The sequence below is a fragment of the Geotrypetes seraphini genome, chromosome 2 (genome assembly GCF_902459505.1).
Source record: "Geotrypetes seraphini chromosome 2, aGeoSer1.1, whole genome shotgun sequence".
Lineage (NCBI taxonomy): Eukaryota > Metazoa > Chordata > Amphibia > Gymnophiona > Dermophiidae > Geotrypetes > Geotrypetes seraphini.
This window is the reverse complement of record NC_047085.1, coordinates 137,867,737-137,892,351: the sequence shown is the minus strand read 5'-3', so window position 1 is coordinate 137,892,351 and position 24,615 is coordinate 137,867,737. Positions and strand designations below refer to the sequence as shown.

Sequence of the window (24,615 nt, the reverse complement as noted above, 5' to 3'; positions counted from 1 at the left end):
ATTTGTGTGTCTACTATACCATGACTAAATGATGTGCCACTATTTTGGAACTCAATGTGGCACTCCAGGAGACATTCTTTCCTATCGAGTTTAGACAGGTCATCAGCTCATTTTCTGGCAGAACAATAGCATGAAACTTGGATCACTTTGCCCTCTTTAGCATCAACTAAATCATCACAAGGTTGTATGGTAGCTGCACTCTGTCAAGAAGATAGAGTTCTATAACATCTGGCACTGACGTCCTGGCGGGAGTTTATGAACAAGGAACACCACTGCTTCTCTCAGTTGATCAAATATGATCAGTAAAATCTGTCTTAGGATCTTATTCTTGTAAAGAGTGAGCATGAGACAATTGCTACTTTCTATATAAACTTCTAATTTAGATCCTCTGGAAGAGAGGTACTTCTTGGCAATGCCAGCAAGTATCCAAATACAGTCCAGTAAAATCCCTTTGACCATTTAATGTGACTTTCATGACACAGGGCAAATGTTGACCTTCTTAGAGTCAAAAGGGGCCTTGCTTGCAGGCTCTTATTTCCATTGGATATCTGTAGAAGGTCAGTGTTTGGGAGGTTATGTGATTTTGCAGTTCAATTAGAAGTTTGGAAAAAGTTAATCTACTGACATACAAAATTTAATGGAAGACTTCTGACCCGAAACATTCCTTTAAAGGATGAGCATTGATCATAGAGATAATTTTAGGACTGATTCTTATGGGGTCTCCAACTGCCTGAAAAGCAAATCCTGGAATAAGTTTGTGAACAACAGAAAAAGCTTGTAGCTCTACAAGAACATTAGCCTCTGTCTGCCTTTGGTACTAGGATAACCACTGGCTACTCCGAGGACCAGGTACCATGTGAAAGGGATCTTACAATTTAGGGTTGATCCCATACACTTCATCATTGAGTGCCGAGATCTTAGGAACAGAGCCTGTCGAGCTGTTTTTGATGCTGAGCCCCATTGCTGGAAGTGATCTAGCCTATGTTCCTTCCTTTGGATACAATGGATCTCCATGCACTATAGAAGAATGACAAGAGCGATTCTTGCATCAAAGGGAGCAGAATGCTAGCCAATTTTCACCTATTTTGGAGCTCCTCTTTTGGGTATTGCTTCCCTAACAGCTTCTCTGGAGGAGGTCAAATTCCTGGAAACTGAGCAGTCTTTCTTGTGGTCATCCTTCACTAGGGTTTGTATTTAATGTTTCTTTGATTTTTTTTTTTCCACTTCACCTTGCCAGTACCCATTCTCAATGAAAACAGGGCCTCATAAATGGGTGATCTCAGAGTCTTCATGCTCCTCTGTGCTTCCAGAGTACACACAGTTGGAGACATCACAGTTGGGCATAAGGTATCAACAGTAAACTGTATGACTACTGGTGAGGGACATCTTTCTACCCCCATCTGGTACCCTTTGAAGCCAGAGACTGGGTCTACTATAGAAAACAGGGCAACAGAGAGATAAACTTCAGTGGTATTGAAAAATGGAGTGAGGGGAAGTCTGGGGAAATTTTAATTTATTTTCTTTTTCTTTAGCAGCAGGTGAATGAGGAATATGGTAGTAATCTGTGGGCACAGAAAAAACCCCCCAAAAAAAACCAGGTGAACATGCAAGATTCATGTTGATATGTTAATGTGGGGGGAAGCAGCAGCAGCAGAATGAAAAATCCCCTAGAACCTTTTATGAATTTCTATGATGAGAGAGCTGATGTGGATGATTTCATTCTGTTTATCAATACAGACCTATATCAACATATCCACCAATATTTTTACCAAGAACTTAACTAATTTACTTTTGAATTGATTTCATGTTGTAGCCTTACTTCTGTTGGCAAAATGTTGCACAATTTTGCCAGTCTAAATGAAAATCCCTTTCTCTGAAGAGGGATGAAACTATTACCCCTTAATCTCAAGAGGCAACCCCCTTGCTCTGTTTATAGCTTATTAAAAAGATAATTTACATGTATCCTAGTGGTTAAAGAGGGTCAGTAATCAGGGAAGTCTGGGCTCAAATGCCACCAATGCTCTTTATAATCTTGGGCAAGTCACTAACCCTCCATTGCCTCTGGTACCAATTTATAAGCTTTCTGACAATAGGAAAACACCTACCATACCTGGATGTACCTCACCTTGACAAAGATTTAAGCTAATTCCAAAATCCTTTTTCTTCCTATAGGGTCCACTGATACATCTGTATAATGTACGCAGATTTTTTTATTGTCCTTTTTTCGCTAATGTAAATGACTCCAGTTCAATCAACAAATTTATGGGTTATTTATTTATTTAAGAAATTTATATACCGCATATGACCTACACGGTTTACATAAGTAACATACCTAAAATTTAGTAAATTAGCACATTATCTGCTACATGTTATTCCTGTAGGCCTGGCTGCAGATAACATGCTCTGTTAGTAAAAGACCTACTTAAAGGACAATTCTTTGGTGAGCTCCAAAAAAATTAGTTTATATGATATGCTAAAACCAAATTTAGACTTCCAGTAGATCCACCACATCAAATGTAGATTCTACTACATTACATTTAGGGCTCCTTTTTAGCCCGGAATAGAGCGCTAACATGCCATGCATGCTAGCCACTACCGCCTCCTCTTGAGCAGGCGGTAGTTTTTCGGGTAGTACGCGCTATAGCATGCGCTAATCCGGTGCGTGTGCTAAAAACGCTAGCACACCTTTGTAAAAGGAGCCCTTAAAGTCATCGGTTTTAGGTTAGAACGCCAAATGGTAGAGCTTGCTTGTAGTTGAACCTTCCCTTCTACGCGCCAAGGTGCAGCACCTCCCTGCCCCCCCCCCCCCAGCTATTTAACAGCCTACCTCAGATACAGCATCAGGGACAGCACTAAAAGCTGCCTCTCAGGCCAGCAAGACCTGCTGCATTCCTTTTGCACTGATGCAACTTCCTGTTGATGGAATATGGCATAGGCTAGGTCTCACTAGCCAGAGAGGCAGCCTTTATTGCTGTCTCTGATGCTGTGAAAGAGCCAGTGGGCGGGTAGCTGAGCACAGGGGGGAGATGCCGGACCTGGAGGGTGTGTGTGTGTGTGCTGGATTGGGGAGCCCCACCTTGGTTCTCATACCTAGAGCCCACAGAGTCCTACCTACACCACTAACTTCTGGGGTGCTAATTTAGTAATTAATGTACTATGCCTATAGTAAGCGACCTTAGGAAGAGGTACGGACAGATACTCTATAATACTTAATTTTACTGTAGAGGCAGAAGACAAGAAAAAGAGAGAAATGCAAGGGAGCACGGCAAGATACCTGCATGACAGTGAGCTCATTTTTAATCCTTGGTGCCTTGAGCTGTCAAGTTCAAATCATGGGCAAAAATTCAGTTGAACAATGGGGAAATTACAGAGCTAAGGGATTTCCTTCAGAGATCAAATGTAGAATCAGATTGCTGGAGGTTAAATTTCCTCAGTGCTGAAATCTATAGAAAGGGAGAAAAATCCAGCAAAGTCAATCAACAGCCACAAAGCTTCTGAAGTATTAGGCTCAAACACCATAAAATAAATTGGAAATCTGCCCTCCGAAACCAAACAGCTAGGCGCTTGGTATTTGTTGAAGCTGAATAGCTTGCTGGTGGTTAGACCTACATGTCACTTTTAATAGACTACAAATTCTTTGACTTAAGTAGTAAGATGACCTCCCTCCCCACCAATTGACCATACTGTCACACAATCAAATTGCCATTTATCATGCAAGCACCTTTCTGGAGCAACAGCCTCAATGCTGTTTTAGAAAACAATTCAAGGCCTATAATAGGCTGGTCTCAGTTTCGCATCCTTTCAGAAAAACGCTATCTTTACAAAATTATGAATTGTTTATAAATCAGGCTCTATGACTTACACATTTATGACACCATTCTTGTAAATAATGAGGCCCATGACTTGTACAAATACAGCTAGAAACCATAGCACAGCTCAGTTTTACAATGATTAACTGCTGCATACAGCTATGACTTTATTTGTAAGGAGCAGTTAGGAAAGGCAAAATGAGTATGCAGCTTTCCATTATATACAGGCATATTTTCAATAGCCGTGTGAGTCTTTTTATGGCTCCATTTATGTCAATGTCCCAGTGTCATCTGTAATAAACTGGCAGCAATTAGAGCCACAATAAACCCCATAATGCAACACAAACAACAGGAAGTCTCCCAGAACTCCAACGCTCTAAATTTACATCTCCCCTTCGAAAGTCTATTTATCACCAGACTTTGCAAGCACGTCTGCTAAAGAGCGCTCTAATTAAGATGTATCTGGTGAACAAGTGTCTGCTTTTCACCCTACACTTTTAACATATCATGCATGCACTGAGCAATCTTCGTCGGGTCTCATAATGAGAAAACTGTGATATGCAAAAACTCTGTGAAATCTTTTCTCCTCCCAGGAGACCTCCCTTGATGCCAGGCATTCATCATCTAGCCTCTAATATCAGTTATTCTGTGCCTCCTCTGCTTACACCAGAATTAATTTTTGCTTTAATTACTCTCTTCGCTGGAATGCTGATGAAGGAGAGGGACTCAGCATTTGGGGACTCAGGCCTCATTCCAGTGCTTTAATTTGAATGAATTCCACTAGGAGAGGAAGGCAAACAACTGGCAGCGAAACCTACAGGGGCTCACAGGGATGGCAGCACCGTACAGCAGATTGTATCGGCTAGTGCAAGTAAAAACACACACACAAAGATGAGATTGCTATTGGAAAATTCCAGACACACATGCATACTTTCAGTGGCTGGTTACATTTGGAGCCGGCTGGAAAATCTGGTGCTGTGCTCCCAATGCACAGTGCGACCTGAGTGATTACCAGTCTCCTTCCCCTCCTGCCTACATCTGTTCTACATCTGAGGACCTCGCTATGTAAATTCTTTACACACAGCAAGCACTTTTAACCTCTTGCCTGCTACATTTTGTGTGCCACTCAGTGGTTTTTTTTTCCTTTACCGCTCATGTTTTTATAGCATACAGTATGTTAAACTTTTAATTTTATGATACTTTCTGATAACGGAAGTACTAAAAAGTAATGTTTAACTACAATGAACCGAGGATATGCTCTGTTGAACTGAGATCAAAATCTATTACTGACCAATAGCTTTTTAAAGGGATTTTTTTTTTTTTTACTAGCAACACTAAGGGCTCCTTTTATCAAGGTGCGCTACGGGGGTTAGCGCGTTGGACATTTCATCACGCACTAACCCCCACGGCAAGCCAAAAAACTAACGCCTCATCAATGGAGGCGTTAGCGACTAGCGTGGCAGGCGGTTTAATGCGCGGTATTCCACGCGTTAAACCCCTACCGCATCTTGATAAAAGGAGCCCTAAGCATTACATCAGGTACACAAAAGTTAATTTTAGTCTAATTGCAGTGTTACATTAACCAAAATCTACAGACAGAACAAAACCTCTTTTATGAACGCATAGCACGGGTTTTAGCGCCGGCAGTGGCGGTAACCACTCCAACGTTCATAGGAATTCTATGAGCGTCGGAGCAGTTACCGCCACTGCCGGGGCTAAAACTCGCGTTGTGCGTTGGTAAAAGAGAGGGAAAATGATTTTATATTAAATGTAGGTTCTATATTCTAAAAAAAGAAAAAAAAAAAGAGACCGCTTTAATAGGTTCAAAAGTATCCTTTCTTTTTTTTTTAACTTAAGATTTACCATTTGTTTCCTAATCTGGTAGATAAAATTACTTTTGAGTAGATGGAAAAAAAAAACCCCCTATATAATATGTCAAAGGAGTCTAAATGGCCAGGCTTTAACAAGGCAAAAAGTGCCATCTGCAATAAAAATTCAAATCAGACTTGCAATGGAAATAAAAAGAAATACTGCTCATAAAACATGAATGCATCATCATACGTTTAAGCTTCCTCCCAGAATCAGTGAGGACCTGGCAGCGGCATCCTACAAATACGCAGATGCCACAGTCATTCCATGGACCGCTTTATGTCATCAAGGTTTGGAAAATTAAACTGGCACCCTTTTACCCTGGCTCTTTGGTTTCCATCTAGAACCTGACCTTTTTTCCACATCTTCTATAAAGGAAGGTAGGTTTGGAGAAATAAACAAAACAAGAGGTGATTTTAGAAGCAATATCCACGACTTGAACATGTAAAAGGCATAATTCTTTAAGTAAATTGGCATGAATGTATAAATAAGGCTTTTACAATGGGTACTATTTATACACATACAATAAGTGACTGAATGCAGAATTTTAAGTGTACATGTCCATATTTCAAAACAGCACATATTATATATCCCAGAAGATTTCCCTAACAGTATTTATATATGCTTCCATTCACACATAACTATCTGCTAAACTTCTTGCTTGGACCTGGGCTTTGGAGAAAAGCTTGGAGGGAGAATTGTTCTCACCTCTCTGAGGTTCTGAACCACTTTGAAGGATGGTTCGTTAATCAGTTCCCTGCAGTCGAAAATCTACTACTTGCACATATAAACAGCAAGATCCCAAAAGAGTACAACAGATTTTATGCTGCTTATCCTAGAAATAGGCAGTAGACTTTCCTAAGTTCATCTTAATAATGATTATGGACTTTTTTCTTTTAAAAAATTATCCAAACTTTTTTTTTCTTTTAAACCTTGTCAAGCTAATTGCTTTCACCACATCATCTGGAAACAAATTCCAGAGTTTAATTACATGTTGAGTGAATGAATATTTTCTTCAGTTTGTTTTAAATTTACAATTTAGTAGCTTCATTATTTACCTCCTAGTCATAGAACTTTTAGAAAAAGAGTAAACAAGCAATTCAAATCTACCTTTTCCACGCCGCTCAGTATTTTATACACCTATATCATATCTCTCCTCAGCTCTCTCTTCTCCAGGCTGAAGAGCTCTAACCCCTTTAGCCTTTCCTCATAGGGAAGTCATCCTATCCCCTTTATCATTTTTGTCACACTTCTCCATACCTTTCCTAATTCTGCTATATCTTTTTTGAGATGCAGTGACCAGAACTGCACACAGCATTTGAAGTGCGGTTGCATTATAACTTTCTCAGCTTTGTGTTAAAAAAACACACTCAAGCATTGGAGAGAACCCAAAAGGATATACAGTACACATATATGCAAATGAGGGAGATTTAAGCATACAATGCACCTCCCTGAAGAAACTATTTTGCGAAACATAGTCCATGTCTAAGGGCTGAATGCAGTTGGCTTGTATGAACTAAGGGGGGAATTAAGCATGTTAACATGCGCTACCACTAAAAATGCCATAGAATATAGTCGTTTTTAGCAGTTAGTACTTGCTAATGCCTACTGCGCATGCTAACACACTTAATGTTCTTTATGAACCCCCCTTGTGTTTTAATTTTCTTGATCACACTTTGGCTGTGGATTGTTTCAGAAATTGTGGCTAAATGGAGATGTGCAATATAACACCCCTTATAGTAGATTCACTTAATGACATCAATGCATCTAACTACAATTTCTTCTAGAAGAAATTGTAGTAAGATGCACTGATCTGATTAAGTGAATCTACTATAAGGGGTGTTATATTGTTTATTTTGATCACTTGGGTGGAGATTTTCCTTTAAATGGAGATGTGGACATAATTGCAGCAGCTCAGGAATAAGTGTAAATGGTTGCATGCAAAGTGGGCACAAATGTGCATATTTACCAAAGTTTATGTGCAAATCGCTTCACCTGCTACCTTCAGAGTTGTGTAAAAGTACATGTGTTCTTGTCACTATGCATATTTTTACATGGGGTAATTTTATAAGCAGCATTTTATATTCATATGCTGTCATATAGACATGCAAAAATTTACCCTCTTAATATACATCTTTGCATATCCATTATATTGCGTAAAAGATACCACATCCCCTAAATGTAGACTACCATGTCTACCTATGCCAGGGGTGTCCAATGTCGGTCCTCGAGGGCCGCAATCCAGTCGGGTTTTCAGGATTTCCCCAATAAATATGCATGAGATCTATTAGCATACAATGAAAGCAGTGCATGCAAATAGACCTCATGTATATTCATTGGGGAAATTCTGAAAATCCGACTGGACTGCGGCCCTCGAGGACCGACATTGGACACCCCTGACCTATGCCATTTACTGAATCTGGCCCACTCGATTTTCTTACACTCTATTTGATTTTATATGCTGCTCATTACAAAACGTTTAAAACCAGTTTACAATAAGAAAAATCACTGTTGACACAATAAGACTTCCAATTAAACTCTCTACCTCCTAACCAACAGGAGGGTGCAAGTGGAACCAGTATGGGGTTTATAGTTAGTGGTCCAGAACAGGCAGATTGCCTCTCTCATTTCATGTTCTATGTTGATAAGCCCAACCTGAAAGCAAAAGTAACCTCCCCAATTCTAAAGAAACACCAAGCTTTTAACATATGGTTATTATAGTTCACATGTATCACAGTAGCTCTGTGATGCAACAGTACATAGATGTGTTTTAATCGCCACTGAGCAAGTTTGCAACTAATAGGAGAATTCATCAAAGGGAGCTAAGAGCGTTATCGCATGCTGCTAAAAATGACCTGAAGCCGACAGCCGCCTCGGTAACGTTTCCGCAATCTCTGCCAGTGTCGCTGCTTGAGAGGCCCGCGGGACCGAAGGCGGTCAGCGTGTCTAGGGCTCGGGAGGAGGAGTCCTGGTGTTGCGCATGCGCACTCTTACCGCGTGTTCCTTGATCTGTAGGTCAGTGGTCGGCAGGAATGCGCATGCGCGACACCAGGACTCCTCCTTCCAAGCCCCAGACACGCTGACCGCCTTCGGTCCCGCGGGCCTCTCAAGCAGTGGCGGTGGCAGGGATTGCGAAAACGTTACCGAGGTGGCTATCGGCTCAGGCGTGCGTGGTGCCTGTCGGCGCCTGCAGGCTGCGGTGGCTTGAGGCAGCTGTGGTAGAGGGCAGATGCGAACGGAGGTAAGGGGTGCTGCTGGACAGGGGAAGAGGTGCTGATGGACAGGGGGGGAAGAAAAAGGAAGGGAGACCTACTGCTGGACAGGGGGAGCAGGAAAGAGGTGCTGCTGGACAGGGGGGAGGTAAAACAAAGGGAGAAGGGCTGCTGCTGGATAAGGGGAGCAGTGAAGGGGTGGTGGTGGACACAGGGGAGGTAAAAGGAAGGGAGAATGGACAGGGGGAGCAGGCAAGGGGTGGTGGTGGACAGCCGAGGAAAAAGAAAGTCAGAAAAGAAAGAAAGACAGAAATACAGAAAGCGGCTAAGGAGAGAGAGAGAAAGAAATAAAGACAGACACACACACATATATTCTAGCACCCGTTAATGTAACAGGCTATAAGATTAGTAGAAATATAATGGGCATCTTTAGCAGTTAGCGCATGCTAATGCACTTAGCACCCTTTAACGAATTCTCCCCTACATGTGCAAGCAATACATTCTTCAGATACTGAAATTATATAGTCATAAGAATGTTACACATTTATACACGAGTATTTTGATATTCTCACCATTTTCTTAAAAGTACCTAGATGAAGTCAAGAATTATCAATAATTCAGCTACACTTCTCCCTCCGAATCTGCGGTTTCAGTATCTGCGGATTCGGTTATTTGTGATTTTTTAAAAAATTGTTTTTAATTTTTTGGGGCTATTTTTAAGCCCTCTGAGACTCCTCGGAACCTTACCTGTTGGTTTAGCAGGCTTTCGGGGCAGGAACAATCTTCCTATGCTCCTGCCCCGTGCAGGTCACTCATAGGAAATGGCTGCCGTGAGCTCCCGTAGTCTCTTGAGCCATTTCCTGTGAGTGATCTGCATGGGGCAGGAGCGTAGGAAGATCACTCCTGCCTCAAAAGCCTGCTAGACCACCAGGTACGGTTCCGGGGAGTCTCAGAGGGCTTAAGTTAAGGTCTGAGATTCCGGGGGAAGGCGAGGGATGGGTCAGAACCGGCCCAAATATTATTCGTGGTGTTTTAATATTCATGGGCTGGCTCTGCCCCTAACCCCCATGAATATTGAGGGAGAAGTGTACTTCCTTACCCAATTCAGCCCTATACTGAGTCTTTTCTCCCTTTTTTTCTCACTAGATTATTTGTAGGGAATAAACCAAAACACAAAGAACTCTCCTTTAAGGTATTTTTATTATTACCTCTTTCAACACATCAATGCACCATATTTTCCATTCCAAAGAAATTACTGAATGGCTTACGTTGTCATTAAATCTGTCACATTTCCATGTAAAGGGACGTGGGTAGAGTCACCATGTTTCCTATTTAGAAACTGTCACTGGCTTATTTCCCTAGAGATTCTGATGTACTTCCCTAAGTTTCCCTCAGGCGCTGATATCCTTTCACAAGCTTTCATGTACTTTCAGCATTGTGCTTCTCTTCCTTTCAGAAATAATGCTTAGTTAATACTCCAGGCCATCTTCAAGCCCTAATGTTCATCCAGTGACCACTTAAACACATTTCTGCTAAACAAATATTAGATACAACTTTGGCAGTGTATACATATGCATGCCCCCAAAATAGAAGAATTTGTAGAGATTATGAAAAAAATATACATAAAGAAGATGATTTACAAAGCTGCAGTAGAACCCACCCATTAACATCTGTTATTAATTATTAGCACATTATTGGTCTCCAGTAACAAGCTACCCTAGTGAAGTATTCTTCCAAGCTCTTCTTAAGCTTTCTAAATCTTTTTTCCATATTTTCTATGCCTTGACTATACTTGCCAGTGGTGTAGCCATGAGTAGGCTGGGCCCACCTACTTTGGGCTCAGGCATACTCAGCAGAGGTGCACTCCTAAGAACATAAGAATAGCCTTACTGGGTCAGATCAGTGGCCCAGTACAGAATCTAGCCCAGTTTCTTGTTTCTACCATGGTCAATCCAGTCACAAGTACCTGGCAGAAACTCAAAATAGTATCAAGATCCAGGCTAACAATTCTAGGGCAAGCAGTGGCTTCCCCCATGTCAGTCCCATCCCCCCTAAAACAAAGCAAGAAAGATGTTATGGGTCCTTATGCTTGCACAAAAGAGAAAAAATGTATGAAATCCTACTTAAGAACATAAGCTTTTCCAGTAGTTGGATGGGATCCTGAAGTCCTGTTAGCTGAAGAACTCCTCGAAGGCATCCTGAACTTTCTTCCCCACCGCAGCCAATCAATGCTAGCTCAATGCTCAGTTTTTTGCACATGTGGATGCTGACATTGATATAGGGGAGAAAGTTCAGGATGCTCTTCAGCTGGAAGATTTGGGATACCATACAGCTCAGAGATTTAATATTTTGAGCTGGAGTGTGGGCTGCTGAAAGGAAATTGTGCCCACCTATTTTTTCATTAGGCCCACCTAAAATTGGAGGTCTGGATATACCACATACACTTGCTGCCACTCAATTGTGTCTTCTAATTCTTTCTCTAAACTGTTCCTAGCACAATTCCCCTTAAAAATTCCAAGTTTACTAAATGTGAAAATGCAGAGTTTGGAATTCAGATGTCCAGAATAAGATGTGATCTGTTCTGGTGGTATTTTGCAAAAGGCAGGGGGGGGTGGATGTTTATTTGCCAGCAGCACAATGGGAGAAACCATTTTATAAATATACACACTGAAAAAATAAGCACAGTGAATCCAGCACCTCCCTATGGAAGGGACAATGTTGCAATTTCCATGTGTAAGGAACAGCAAACCAACTAAAGTGTGACATAACTCTAGTAAAGTTTTTGAATTTTCAGCAAATTATACTCATAACCTTGCTTTCTTGACTGCCATCTCTGGTATTTAAAAAAATATATTATATAAAGTTTTCCTCAAATATTTCAGTTTTGGTCCATGTCTGTGATAGATGCCTTATTGTTGAGAAACTTAAACATATACATAGTGCCAATAAGAAGTGAGGGAACAATTTTTATTTTTATTCATTTTTAGAGGTGGAAATAACCAATAGCAGATTAAAGAGAAGCACTCCCTTTATCCCTTGTGTAAAGCTCCAGCCAAAACAGCACTTTTAAAAAATCTGGGCATATCTTCAAAATCCAGTGGGGAACTTTGTTGCCATAAATGCGCATTCCCTTGGTTAAATGGGGAAGACACACGGTTCCCACCCAAAGCACATACCACTATATCCCCTTGAAATTCCTATGTGGTAGGAAATCTTTACGGGTAAATAGTGGTTTCTGAAACTGCAATCTACTTGTACATGTGTAAATGCAACTGATTCTAAAATAATTCCCTCATTATCAATTTAAATATCCTGTCTTCCATTTATTTCAAAAGAAATATGAGAATAAGAAAATAACTCAAGTTATTCAAATTCAATTGGTATTTAAGTTGCACTCCTCTCACCAGAGAATGGTAGTGATACACATTTGGTTTGTGCACTAAATTGACTTTAAGGCTTTGCACACACACACAAAAAAACCTCAAAAAAAATGTACAGAAAGTTGATTTACAACAGTTAATCATATTTTACATACATTTATTTCAGAAACTAACCTAAAACAGTTTTCTAAAAAATCAGACACAAAACCTGAAAATGATTTGATAACTGAAATTTTGTTCACCTGCACACCCCAAGAATTCATCAAAATACCCACTTGGAATATGTCTGAAGTATAATTGCGTTCTGAGTTTGTACAATAGGGCCCTTTTAACATGTGGGGAGGCCTTCTACATACAAATGTCAAGGCTAGCATGGATATAGCAGCGAGAAGGAGTGCCCTGGGCATGTGTACAAATACAGAATTCATCCCTGCTATACAAAAGGCAGACACCAGCATTTATAGCTGCCCCAAAGCATGTATAAGTTCCTTCAAGAAAAAGAAGATGTACATTCCAGCATCTCCCCCCCCTTCTGTCACCCACATTTGTTGGCCCAACCTCCACGAGGCAACTCCCCTTCCCCAGCACAAATCTCTCCAATGCAGAACCCTCCTGTGACACCACCTTCTGATGTGCCTACAACCCTCTACCACATGGCAAGTTCCCCTTGCTGCCAACCTCCCTACTCCCCACTCCAGCTTCACCAGGGATCCCTGGTGTCTAGCAACGCAGAAACAATACCCACTCACTCCCACGTTAACAATACCAGCACTCAAAATTGCTGCTGACTCCCAGATGTATTTTTTGTAGTATGCTGGGGATAGGTGAAGGGTCTGTGCCATGGGGATACTCTGCATTAGGGAGTTGTGCTGCAGAGAGGCACAATGCAGAGAGAGGGCATCACCAATACTGGTCTTAGGGCCCTTTATAGAGAGAACAGCAATTTTAGGAAGCTGCTCCTACATCTGTGTAGGGAGAATTTCAATGTTTTCTTTGTCCCACATGCGACTTTCTAAAACTGCTGTTTCCTCTATCTTAAAGGACTTAAAATGTATAGACCTGCATCTGTATTACAAGACGCTCTTTTGACAGAGCCTTTAGTACAATAGTGTTGAAATTCTCCATATCTTGACTTGGATGTATGAACTCCACTTTCCACAAACTGTGTAAAAACTGCCTGCTTGTGTGTCTGTATTTATGTTATTTATTCATTCATTTGATTTATTAATTGCCAACTATTATATCAAATCAAGTGAAAGTGGGTAATAAATAAAGATAATTAGACTAACTCCACTCTTTCTAACTGAGAGCACTATCCCCATGGAAGAAAAAGCCTCAGGTTTTAATAGGCAGAGCATAGACGCTCAAACCTCCACCTCCCACATCATCGGCAAAAAGCTTCCCTATGGGATGTGTAGTGCCACAAAATATATCGGTGCAGGACTGAAACAACTAACCTAACTATCGTAGGGAACTGAAAGTTAATCAAATATCGCCGAAGTTTCATGGTAAAGACCGTTTCTTCAGGGCTTATGGACGCGGGTGAGCAAACGCAAACAACTCATAAACGCATTGGGAAGTGAAAATCCACAAGCCAATGTCCCCAAACAGTGCTTCAAAGAAGGCCAGCCGCCTAAGATAACATACAGTATTTCCAATGTTACTCAAAAAAATGCACAAAAGGGCAAGCTCCCCACTGCATAGGGAGGAAGCAACAACAAATGGGCTAAGGCATTAGGGGGGTGCTGGTAATGGAAGAGGGTGGGAAGAGGCAAGGCAAGAAGAGGGCAGTGGGAGGAAGAAGGTGGTACAAGCGGGGGAGGGGGGAACCAGTTAGGAGTAGGGACATAGGCTGAAGTGGCAGGGAGAGAGAGACATAAGAGAACAGGGCCAAAGCAGAACCAGCAGATTGGCCATGGACGGCAACAGCATTTTTCCTTTTGACCTGCCACACAGTATTTTCCTTGGAGAAGCAAGGCCAGCTTCGTATGCAAAGAAAAGAACTGGGGTAGCGGTGAACCTTGGCTGAAGAGCAGCGGTGGATGAGCACACAATCTAGCTTGACCTGGCTTGGAATATACCTCCTAGTACCTTTTCAATCCACGTAGAACTTCCCCAGTGTGGGCCTTATTACTTTTCTTTTAGCCAGCGCTGTGCAGCAGGATCAGGCTTCTGGTGCAACACTTCTTGTTAGTAGTGCAGCGGACGCAGGTGGATGTTTGATGGGGGGGAGGGGAGGGAACAACACCCACCCAGAGACCTTTATATTGGGTATGGGACAGAGTGGGAACTTGAACAAGAGATAGGCAACTTGCGGCTGGTAGTGATCACACCAGTAATGCAGACAACAGCGGCCATTTTGGGAGGGGAAAGGAGCACCTACGTGGAGATCGCCATATTTGGGAGGAGGGGGGAGGGACAGCATGGCCGTAATGGGAGTGATTTATATATACATTTACACCGATGCATACGGATATATGGGCAGAATAGTGGTTGATGAGTCATGTGGAATGTTGTCTACCCAGAGGTTATTGGAATAGCATAGTTGCAGATCTTGATAGCTTCAGGCTGATTGTTTAAAAATAGAGGAGTCCAGGAGATAGAGGTTCAGGCCTATTTCCAGACGAGACATGCACATGGAATTCTATTGCTGGGGGGGGAAAAAAAAAAAAAAGAGGAATCCTACTAAGTCCGCAGCATATTTAACTTAATTTCATGGGAGCAATTCTCTAATTAGATAAGAAACAAAATGAACTGATGTTACTTAAGGGGCTGATGTTTGATAGGGTGCTAGGCTATCAAAAAATTTGAATGCAAGGCAATGCAATATTATGTTAATTGATTCCCATGTCAGAGGGATAAGGTGTATGAGGTCATCAGCAGAGACTATATTTACCTATGCAGATGATATTTTCATTTTATTAGAAGTTGAACTTGATCTTAACAACCTGGTCCCTAGTATAGACTGCTGCATTTCTAAACTTCAACTGTGGGCTTTGTCTATTCAAATGAAACTGAATGCTGTGAAAACAAAATTGCTTTGGATTGGGCCAAGATTAGAAAACCTCCCCTTCCTCTGTCACAATGAAAACAGGTATCTCACTACATCTAGATTTTTCATTTAGAGTCCTAGGTATCATCTTGGACTCATCACTTACATTTCATGAACAGATAAATTCCTTGACAAAAAAGTGTTTTTTTTAGTCTGCGCATGTTGAGGAAGATCAGATCACTATTCCATCAAGAACATTTCTCAGTGTAAATACAATCCACTGTGCTTTCTCAGCTAGATTATTGTAATTCAGTTTATCTGGGCATTAAGCAGGGCAGTTTAAAACGACTTCAGTTAATACAGAATACTGCAGCTAAGCTCATTTTTGGGAAACGAAAGTACGATCATGTTTCCCCTTTGTTGATAAAGCTTCACTGGCTCCCAGTTCGCTTTAGGATCCAGTTTAAATGCGTATGCATAATCTTCAAACTTCTCTACGGAATATTTGATCCTTTTGTCCCCTTATGTTGGAATACCCTTAGACTTTGCCATTTGAGAAACACACAAAGATATAAGTTAGCCTTCCCTTCCTTTAAGGGAATTAAATCTGCTGGGAAGCTCAGTCGATCTTTTGTTTTCAAGTTTGTAGATATCTGGAATGAACTTCCTGACTCCATTAGGCTTTAAGGCCAGCTGCAATTATTTCGTAAATTCCTGAAAACTTTGTTGTTCTCGCAATTTTTAAATGGTTTAACTACAGTCTCAACGAAATGGCAATATTATAGTTATTTTTCTTATGCTTTTCTTATGTACTTTTTAAAATTAGTTCTTCCTTCTCCTATGTTTTCTGCTATGTACTCTAGTCTTAATTATATGTGATCCAAGTCGAGCTCCACTGGGAGATGACCCGGTATATAAACCAAAGATTAGATTATATTAAGAAGGGTAAACAGGCAGATGCTGGTGAGGTTTATTTTACTAGACTTTGATGACTTCTCAGTATTCGTCTTGATGCTTGGGAGCCATGAAAAATGGAGCATGTGTTTGTTTTTAGTAGTAGTAGCCTATCTACAGGAATGCCACCTCAACATCAAAAAGCTGCAAAGAAGGTGATGGCATGAGGAGGCCCAAGAGAGGAGTGGTGGTGGGAGAGTCACAACAGCATTCAGTGTCAAATAGTTTGCAATTTGGTAAGCCAGTTTTTTAATTTTAGTTTACAACTGTCTTCCTAACTTATTTGTTCATTGTCAATATCTTGCCATTTGCAATTTGGAAAGTTAGTTTTCATTTTGTTTTTAAGTGTACTTCTAACCCTTACATTTCTTGCACTCCATTTTGTGAGCTTATTTTAAATTATCATGTTGTTGTTTTTTGTTTTGGTCCTGTGGATCGCTAAGAAGTTCTAAGACAGAGTGGTCTATTTCTATGGTGCGGTCCTTTTCCCTTTCTTTGTTTTTAATTTGTTATTTTTTCTTTTAAGTTTGTTTTGACCATTTTTTGTTCTCATAAACACTTTTTAAGCTTCGTTGTTAACTTTTTTTTTTTTATATGGCTTGTTTCCATTATGTACCTCTGCCCATGGTTTTTCTTTTAGATTCCCTAGTACATTTACACAGTATTTAATTTTTCACTTTTTCATTTTCTATTTCAATTCGGCTGCCATTTTTCTTTACAGTTTACATTTTCATGTCTGTGCTGTCGTCATATAGTCAATGTGCTACTTTTTCTGGGGTTTTTTGACATGCATTCTTTGCAGACTCCATACTGCATGTCATATGATCACGTCAATCCTCCCACCGTCCACATGAAGCCATGTTCCATCTAGCGTCCTTTTGTTTAGTGCACAAGCAGCGTCCAGTGGTATTTCTTCATTTTATTTTATTTTTTCCTGTCTTTTGGTAAGTCGCTTAGGTTTTATAATTTAGGACACCTAACTTTAGGTGTGGTTTAGACGTCCGGCTGAGCACGATGCTATAATGCATAGACGCACTATAGAGAATCACGCTCAATGAATCTAGACGCATCTAAGTAGTTAGACATCCTATACAGAATCACCATTTAGGCATCACATAGAGTCTACAAAACATCCATAATGTTATCATGTCTCAGCATTATGACATCACTAGAAAGCCGATTTTATGCTGTTTTCATTAAAATTGAATGCAGTGAAATGCTGGCACCACTATTATATTTTATTTATTTATTTATTAATCTTTTTCTCTTCTGTGACAGGGAGCAATGGGGATTCGAACCAGCAATGTCAGGGTGCTAAGGCTGTAAGCTCTAACTACTGCACCACACATGTGAATTGTAAAACCAAGTCTTTTGGGATCTATTTAGGTGCAACTTAGATGGACATGACTTAGGCGTCCCTTAGGCGTGCTTGAGGCATCCACTTATAGCTGAACAGGGCTTTTATTTTGGGGCTAAAGAGGACTCCAGGTTGATTTTAAGCTCAAAATATGTTTAATAATGCATTATTTAAGCAAAGCACATGAAAGAAATATATATTTATTATATATTAAACCTTCTATTGTATAATGCATTACTTAAAGCACATAAAAAATATATAATACTAAACCTTCTATTTTGGGGGGTAAAGAGGATTCCAGGTTGATTGTAAACTCAAAAGATCTTTAATAACGTATAACTCAAGCAATGAAAAAAAATATATAGATTGCATACTAAACCTCATTTCCAATAGGTTAAGAACATTAAAAGAAATACACTACTCACACAATGACTGCAGTTCAGAGCAAGTGAATGTGACTGATGCACAATCTTGACACCATAGTAACATAGTAGATGACGGCAGATAAAGACCCGAATGGTCCATCCAGTCTGCCCAACCTGATTCAATTTAAATTTTTAAATTTTTCTTCTTAGCTATTTCTGGGCAAGAATCCAAAGCTTTACCCTGTACTGTGCTTGGGTTCCAACTGCCGAAATCTCTGTTAAGACTTACTCCAGCCCATCTACACCCTCCCAGTCATTGAAGCCCTCCCCAGCCCATCCTCCACCAAATGGCCATCTACAGACACAGACCGTGCAAGTCTGCCCAGTACTGGCCTTAGTTCAATATTTAATATTATTTTCTGATTCTAAATCCTCTGTGTTCATCCCATGCTTCTTTGAACTCTGTCACAGTTTTACTCTCCACCACCTCTCTCAGGAGCGCATTCCAGGCATCCACCACCCTCTCCGTAAAGTAGAATTTCCTAACATTGCCTTTGAATCTACCACCCCTCAACCTCAAATTATGTCCTCTGGTTTTACCATTTTCCTTTCTCTGAAAAAGATTTTGTTCTATGTTAATACCCTTCAAGTATTTGAACGTCTGAATCATATCTCCCCTGTCTCTCTTTTACTCTAGGGTATACATATTCAGGGCTTCCAGTCTCTCCTCATACGTCTTCTGGCGCAAGCCTCCTATCATTTTCGTCGCCCTCCTCTGGACCGCCTCAAGTCTTCTTACGTCCTTCGCCAGATACGGTCTCCAAAATTGAACACAATACTCCAAGTGGGGCCTTACCAATGACCTGTACAGGGGCATCAACACCTTCTTCCTTCTACTGACTACGCCTCTCTTTATACAGCCCAGCATCCTTCTGGCAGCAGCCACTGCCTTGACACACTGTTTTTTCACTTTTAGATCTTCGGACACTATCACCCCAAGGTCCCTCTCCCCGTCCGTGCATATCAGCTTCTCTCCTCCCAGCATATACGGTTCCTTCTTCTTATTAATCCCCTCAAGAGACTATGGGAGCTCAAGGCAGCCATTTCCTGTGAGCGATCTGCACGGGGTAGGAGCGTGGGAAGATCGCTCCTGCCTGAAAATCCGCTAAACCACCAGGTAAGGCTTAAGGGGGGGGCTTATAGGGCTAAAAATAGCCGGGGGTTAAGGGCAGAACCGGCCCGAATATTATTCATGGTTTTTCCATATTCGCAGGCCGGCTCTGCCCCTAACCCCCGTGAATACAGAGGGGGAAGTGTAGTAAAGAGGAGTCCTCTTTAGGCTAAAAAATAGAAGGTGAAATATGCAATATATATATATTTTTTTCATGCGCTTTGTTTAAGTGATACATTATTAAAAATATTTTGAGCTTAATATCAACCTGGAGTCCTCTAAAACCACAAAATAAAAGTCACATTCACCTATAAACGGATGCCTGATGCCTAAGTCACGTCTAAGTCACGTCCACCTAACCAGCATCTACCTAGTGCCCAGCTCACGCTTAAAAGTAGACCTTGTTTTGCAACGCCTACTTTTTAGCCATTAGGCAGAAATGTTCGGGCACTGAGCGGCATACGATTCTGTAGATGGACATCCAAATCAAAGCCACTCCCACGCCTACATTTTTAGGCACAGCTTTTTCTGATGGATGGCCACAAAATTGTGAACGTCTATTTGTAGAATCACGTCCAGAATTTAGACGTCTAAGTTCCAATTAATGCTTGTTAAAGTCATTAACTGACCTTACTATCTACTTTATTTGGATGCCTATGTCAGTAGACATCCACATTTTGGATGCCTAAAGTTAGACATCCTTTACAGAATCTAGGCCTTCATATCTGTCTTGTTTTATTAACAGTTATAACTCATGCAATGCCCTACGATTTTTACTTGTTCCTTTATATGTTTTTACATACACCTGCAGTTTCTCTTATGATTAGATTGTTATATTATTTATTTTTTATATTCCAATGTTATCTACATGCAATTTGTTTTTATGTAACATTTTATGGTTTTAATATGTTCCTTCACTGCTGTCATATGCACTTTTGCTTTTGATTGTTAGATATTGTCACTGACTTTTATATTTCACGCAGTGCCTTATGCTTCCATTTGTTCTTATGTGTTTCTATTAGTTTTATGATTACAATTTTCATTTTTTATTAATATATATTCATTTTTATATTTGAGTGCCATTTGTAAGCAATTTGCTTTTACGTAAGATTTTATGGTTTTAATATGTTCTTTTATATGTCGCTATTTTCTAATAGTGTCCCCTGAAGAAGGAGTCTTCCAAACGCTGAAACTGGAATCTCTGTTGGCACCTTTTGTGCTGAATAAAGACTTCATTATTGGTTGAAAAGACATCCCCCTTGCCTTTTCTTGTTCTTCTGTTCAGCCTTCTTTAAGGCTTAATATCTTTAAGCCTGTTTAGCAAGGCCTTGCTTCTTTTTCGTATCATGATTGGCCTCTACTCCATTTACTTTTTCCAAGCATCCCCAGTCTATCCTGTTTGGCTTTTTATGTATTATTTTTTAAGATTAATCTATTTGCATTTCACAGCTCTCGGCAGCTGGTTTTCAATTGTTTTTATTTAGTGTATTTTGATATAACTCATTATCATTATTTATTCATTTTTATATTTGTTTTTTGCATTTAGGATTTTTTTCATTTGTCCAATACTTGCTTTTATCATCAGTGCTTTCGTATGGTATGTATCTCAATATCTTGCCCTAGCATCACTAGTCATATATCATCTTGATTGTTGGTATATCTTTTTCGCACCATCACTCCCTTCATTTTTCATTTTTTTTCACACTCTCTCACATATGTATCATCACCCATTCACATTGTTCACAATCTAATTCACTTGTGATTATACATAAGAACATCGGAATTGCCGCTTTTGGGTCAGACCAGTGGTCCATTATGCCCAGCAGTCCACTCATGCTGTGGCCCCTAGGTCAAAGACCAGTGCCCTAACCGAGACCAGCCCTATCTGCATACGTTCTGGTTCAGCAGGAACTTGGTCTAACTTTGTCTTGAATCCCTGGAGGGTGTTTTCCCCTATAACAGCCTCCAGAAGAGCGTTCTAGTTTTCTACCACTCTCTGGGTGAAGAAGAACTTCCTTATGTTTGTACGGAATCTATCCCCTTTGAACTTTAGATAGTGCCCTCTCGTTCTGTCTACCTTGGAGAGGGTGAACAACCTGTCCTTATCTACTAAGTCTATTCCCTTCATTATCTTGAATGTTTCGATCATGTCCCCTCTCAGTCTCCTCTTTTCAAGGAAGAAGAGGCCCAGTTTCTCTAATCTCTCACTGTATGGCAACTCCTCCAGCCCCTTAATCATTTTAGTCGCTCTTCTCTGGATCCTTTCAATTAGTACCGTATCCTTCTTCATGTACGGCAATGAGTGCTGGACGCAGTATTCCAGGTGAGGGCGTACCATGGCCCGGTACAGCAGCATGATAAACTTCTCCGATCTGTGGCACATAATCATTTTCATTATTTATTATTCCAATCACACTGTTCACGATCCTCTATATATCTTAGGTACCACATGACACATTCTCACTTCATTACCACTCACACGGAATATTTTAGCACAGTTATATTTCAATTATCATTTTAGGACCCTTGAGGAAGGATTTTTAAGCCGAAACACAGACCGTGTCGGGTCTGTATTACACCTGCTTATATGGAATAAAGTGTTATCAATAGTGGATTATATTTCTAATAAATCATCTGACCAAGAACATAGAGTCGACGGTTTATCTTCTTTTTTTTGGAATTCCACTTGTTTCCACTGTGCATATTTTCTTTTGACCTACATCGTACTATAGCAGGAAAAATAATCCTTGCTGAGAAATTTAGATAATATGTTTCTAGGTGCTGTATGAAAGAAAATTATGGAGGCCACCCCCAGCAAAAGACAAGATGTGATTGTAGTAAAGATTGTGATATAAACAATATTAGCAACTCACTTCTTAGCAATGCAACAGGAAGCAAAGCTAAACAAAAAACTATACAAAAAATTAGTTTACCACTGAAAAATAGCTGGAAAGCAATGAACACAAATGCTCGCAGTCTAAGCCATAAAGTTCATGATCTTCAAGCCCTGATGTTAGAGGCAGACCTGAATATTGTTGCTATCATAGAGACATGGTTCAGTGAATCCCATGGATGGGATGCAAATATACCAGGATATAATCTTTTTAGGAAGGACAGAGATGGTCAAAAAGGTAGAAGGGTAACTCTTTATGTAAAAATCGATATCCAAGCAAATGAAAAGCAGGGGACCTGGGGAGAGGAAGAAGAGATATGGGTCATTCTGAAAAGAGAAGTTGGAACTTCTATGTGGGTGTAGTCTAGAGACATTCAACTCAATTGCAGCAAATTGATAAAGATCTGATTGCAGATATCCAAAAGTTCGGAAGGAAAGAGGAAGTGTTACTGTTGGGTGATTTCAATCTGCTGGATGTTGACTGGAAAGTTTTAGTAGCGGAATCGAAAAAAAGTAGAGAGATTGTGGATGCCTTTCAAGAGGCTCTGCTGAGACAAATGGTGACAGAACCCATGAGGGAAAAGGCGATACTGGATCTGGTACTCGCAAATGGGGAGAGCATCTCTAATGTTTGAGTAAGTGTCCATCTGGGAAGTAGTGATCAAACAGTTTGGTTTGATATAACAGCTAAAGTAGAGGGCAACCACACAAAACTCAAAGTCCTAGATTTTAAACATACAGACTTTAAAATGGGAGAGTACCTGAAGGAAGAGCTGTTAGGATTGGAGGACATGAGAGAAGTGGAAAAACAGTGGTCTAAGCTGAAAGGAGCAATATAAATGGCTACTGACCTTTATGTAAAGAGAATAAATAAAAACAAAAGAAAAAGGAAACTGATATGGTTCTCCAAACTAGTGGCAGAGAAAATAAAGGCAAAAGAGTTGGCGTTTGTGAAATATTAATAAAACTCAAGAAGAGGTGTACAGAAAGGACTACCAGGTGAAGTTGAAAGAAGCCAAGAGAGAGATACATCTGGCGAAAGCGCAAGTAGAAGAGCAAATGTAAAAAAGGGAGACAATTTTTTTTTCAGATATATTAGTGGAGGAGGAAGATGAAAAATGGAATTGTGAGACTAAAAGATGTTATGAATCGATATGTGGAGAGTGATGAGGAAAAAGCAAAAAAATGCTAAACGAATACTTCTGTTCTCTGTTCATGGAAGAAAATCCAAGAGAAGGACCAAGATTGTTTGGCAAAGTTACACATGAGAATGGCGTGAATACCATGCCTTTCATGGAAGAAAGTGTTTATAAACAACTTGAAAAATTGAAGGTGGACAAAGAAATGGGACCAGACGGGATCCATCCCAGGATATTGAGGGAGCTCAGAGAGGTTCTGGTGGGTCCTATTAAAGATTTGTTCAACAAATCTTTGGAGATGGAAGTGGTTCCTGGGTATTGGAGAAGAGTGGATGTGGTGCCAATTCACAAAAGTGGTAGCAGAGATGAAGCAAGAAACTGCAGGCTGGTAAGTCTCACTTTGGATATTGGAAAAATAATGGAAGCGTTGCTGAAAGAAAGGATAGTGAAATTCCTAGAATCTAATGGGTTACAGGATCCAAGGCAACATGGTTTTACTAAAGGTAAATCGTGCCAAACAAATCTGAATGTTTTGATTGGGTAACCAAAGAATTGGATCAAGGATATATGCTAGATGTAATTTACTTAGATTTCAGTAAAGCCTTTGATATGGTTCCGCATAACAGACTTTTGAACAAACTCAGTGGGCTGAAGTTAGGTCCCAAAGTGGTGAACTGGATTAGAAACTGGTTGACCGACAGATGCCAGAGAGTGGTGGTTAATGGAATTCGCTCGAAAGAAAGGTGAGTATTAGAGACCCTCAAGGATCGGCTCTGGGGCCGATCCTGTTCAATATGTTTGTGAGCGACATTGCTGAAGGGTTAGAAGGAAAGGTTTGCCTTTTTGCAGATGATACAAAGATTTGTAACAGAGTAGACACTAAGGAGGGAGTGGAAAACATGAAAAAATCTGCAAAAATTAGATGAATGATCTAATATCTGGCAACTAAAATTCAATGCAAAGAAGTGCAGAGTAATGAATTTGGGGATTAGAAATCGGAAGGAGCCATTTGTGCTGGGAGGTGAGAGGTTGTTATGCACAGTTGGAGAGAGTGACCTTGGGGTGATGGTGTACAATGATCTAAAGGCAAAGAAACAGTGTGACAAGGCAGTGGCTGTTGCCAGAAGGATGCTAGGCTGTATAGAGAGAGGCATAACTAGTAGAAGAAAGAAAGTGTTGATGCCCCTGTACAGGTCATTTGTGAGGCCACACTTGGAGTATTGCATTCAATTTTGGGGACCGCTTCTGGCAAAGGACATAAGATGACTTGAAGTGGTCCAGAGAAAGGCAATGAAAATGGTAGGAGGTTTGTACCAAAAGATGTCTGAGCAGAGACTAGAAGCTCTGAAAATATATACCCTAGAGGAAAGGAGGGACGGGGAGATATGATTCAGACGTTCAAATATTTGAAAGGAATTAACATAGAACAAAATATTTTCCAGAGAAAGGAAAATGGTAAAACCAGAGGTTGAGG

General features: G+C 40.4%; 1 protein-coding gene across 11 annotated transcripts in view; it reads right to left on the bottom strand.

Annotated features, from left to right (window-relative positions):
- The window catches only part of ZNF521 (zinc finger protein 521), a 796,659-nt gene that overhangs the window by 344,518 nt on the left and 427,526 nt on the right, over positions 1–24,615 (bottom strand). Inside the window, exon 6 of one of the 11 annotated variants that reach the window (XM_033933839.1) lies at positions 3,275–3,443. The exons of the other annotated variants lie outside the window; for them this stretch is intronic. Coding sequence (XP_033789730.1) covers positions 3,421–3,443 — 23 coding nt within the window. The 3' untranslated portion in view covers positions 3,275–3,420. Of the gene's footprint in view, positions 1–3,274; positions 3,444–24,615 lie in introns of those variants that run through there. 11 annotated transcript variants of the gene reach the window in all.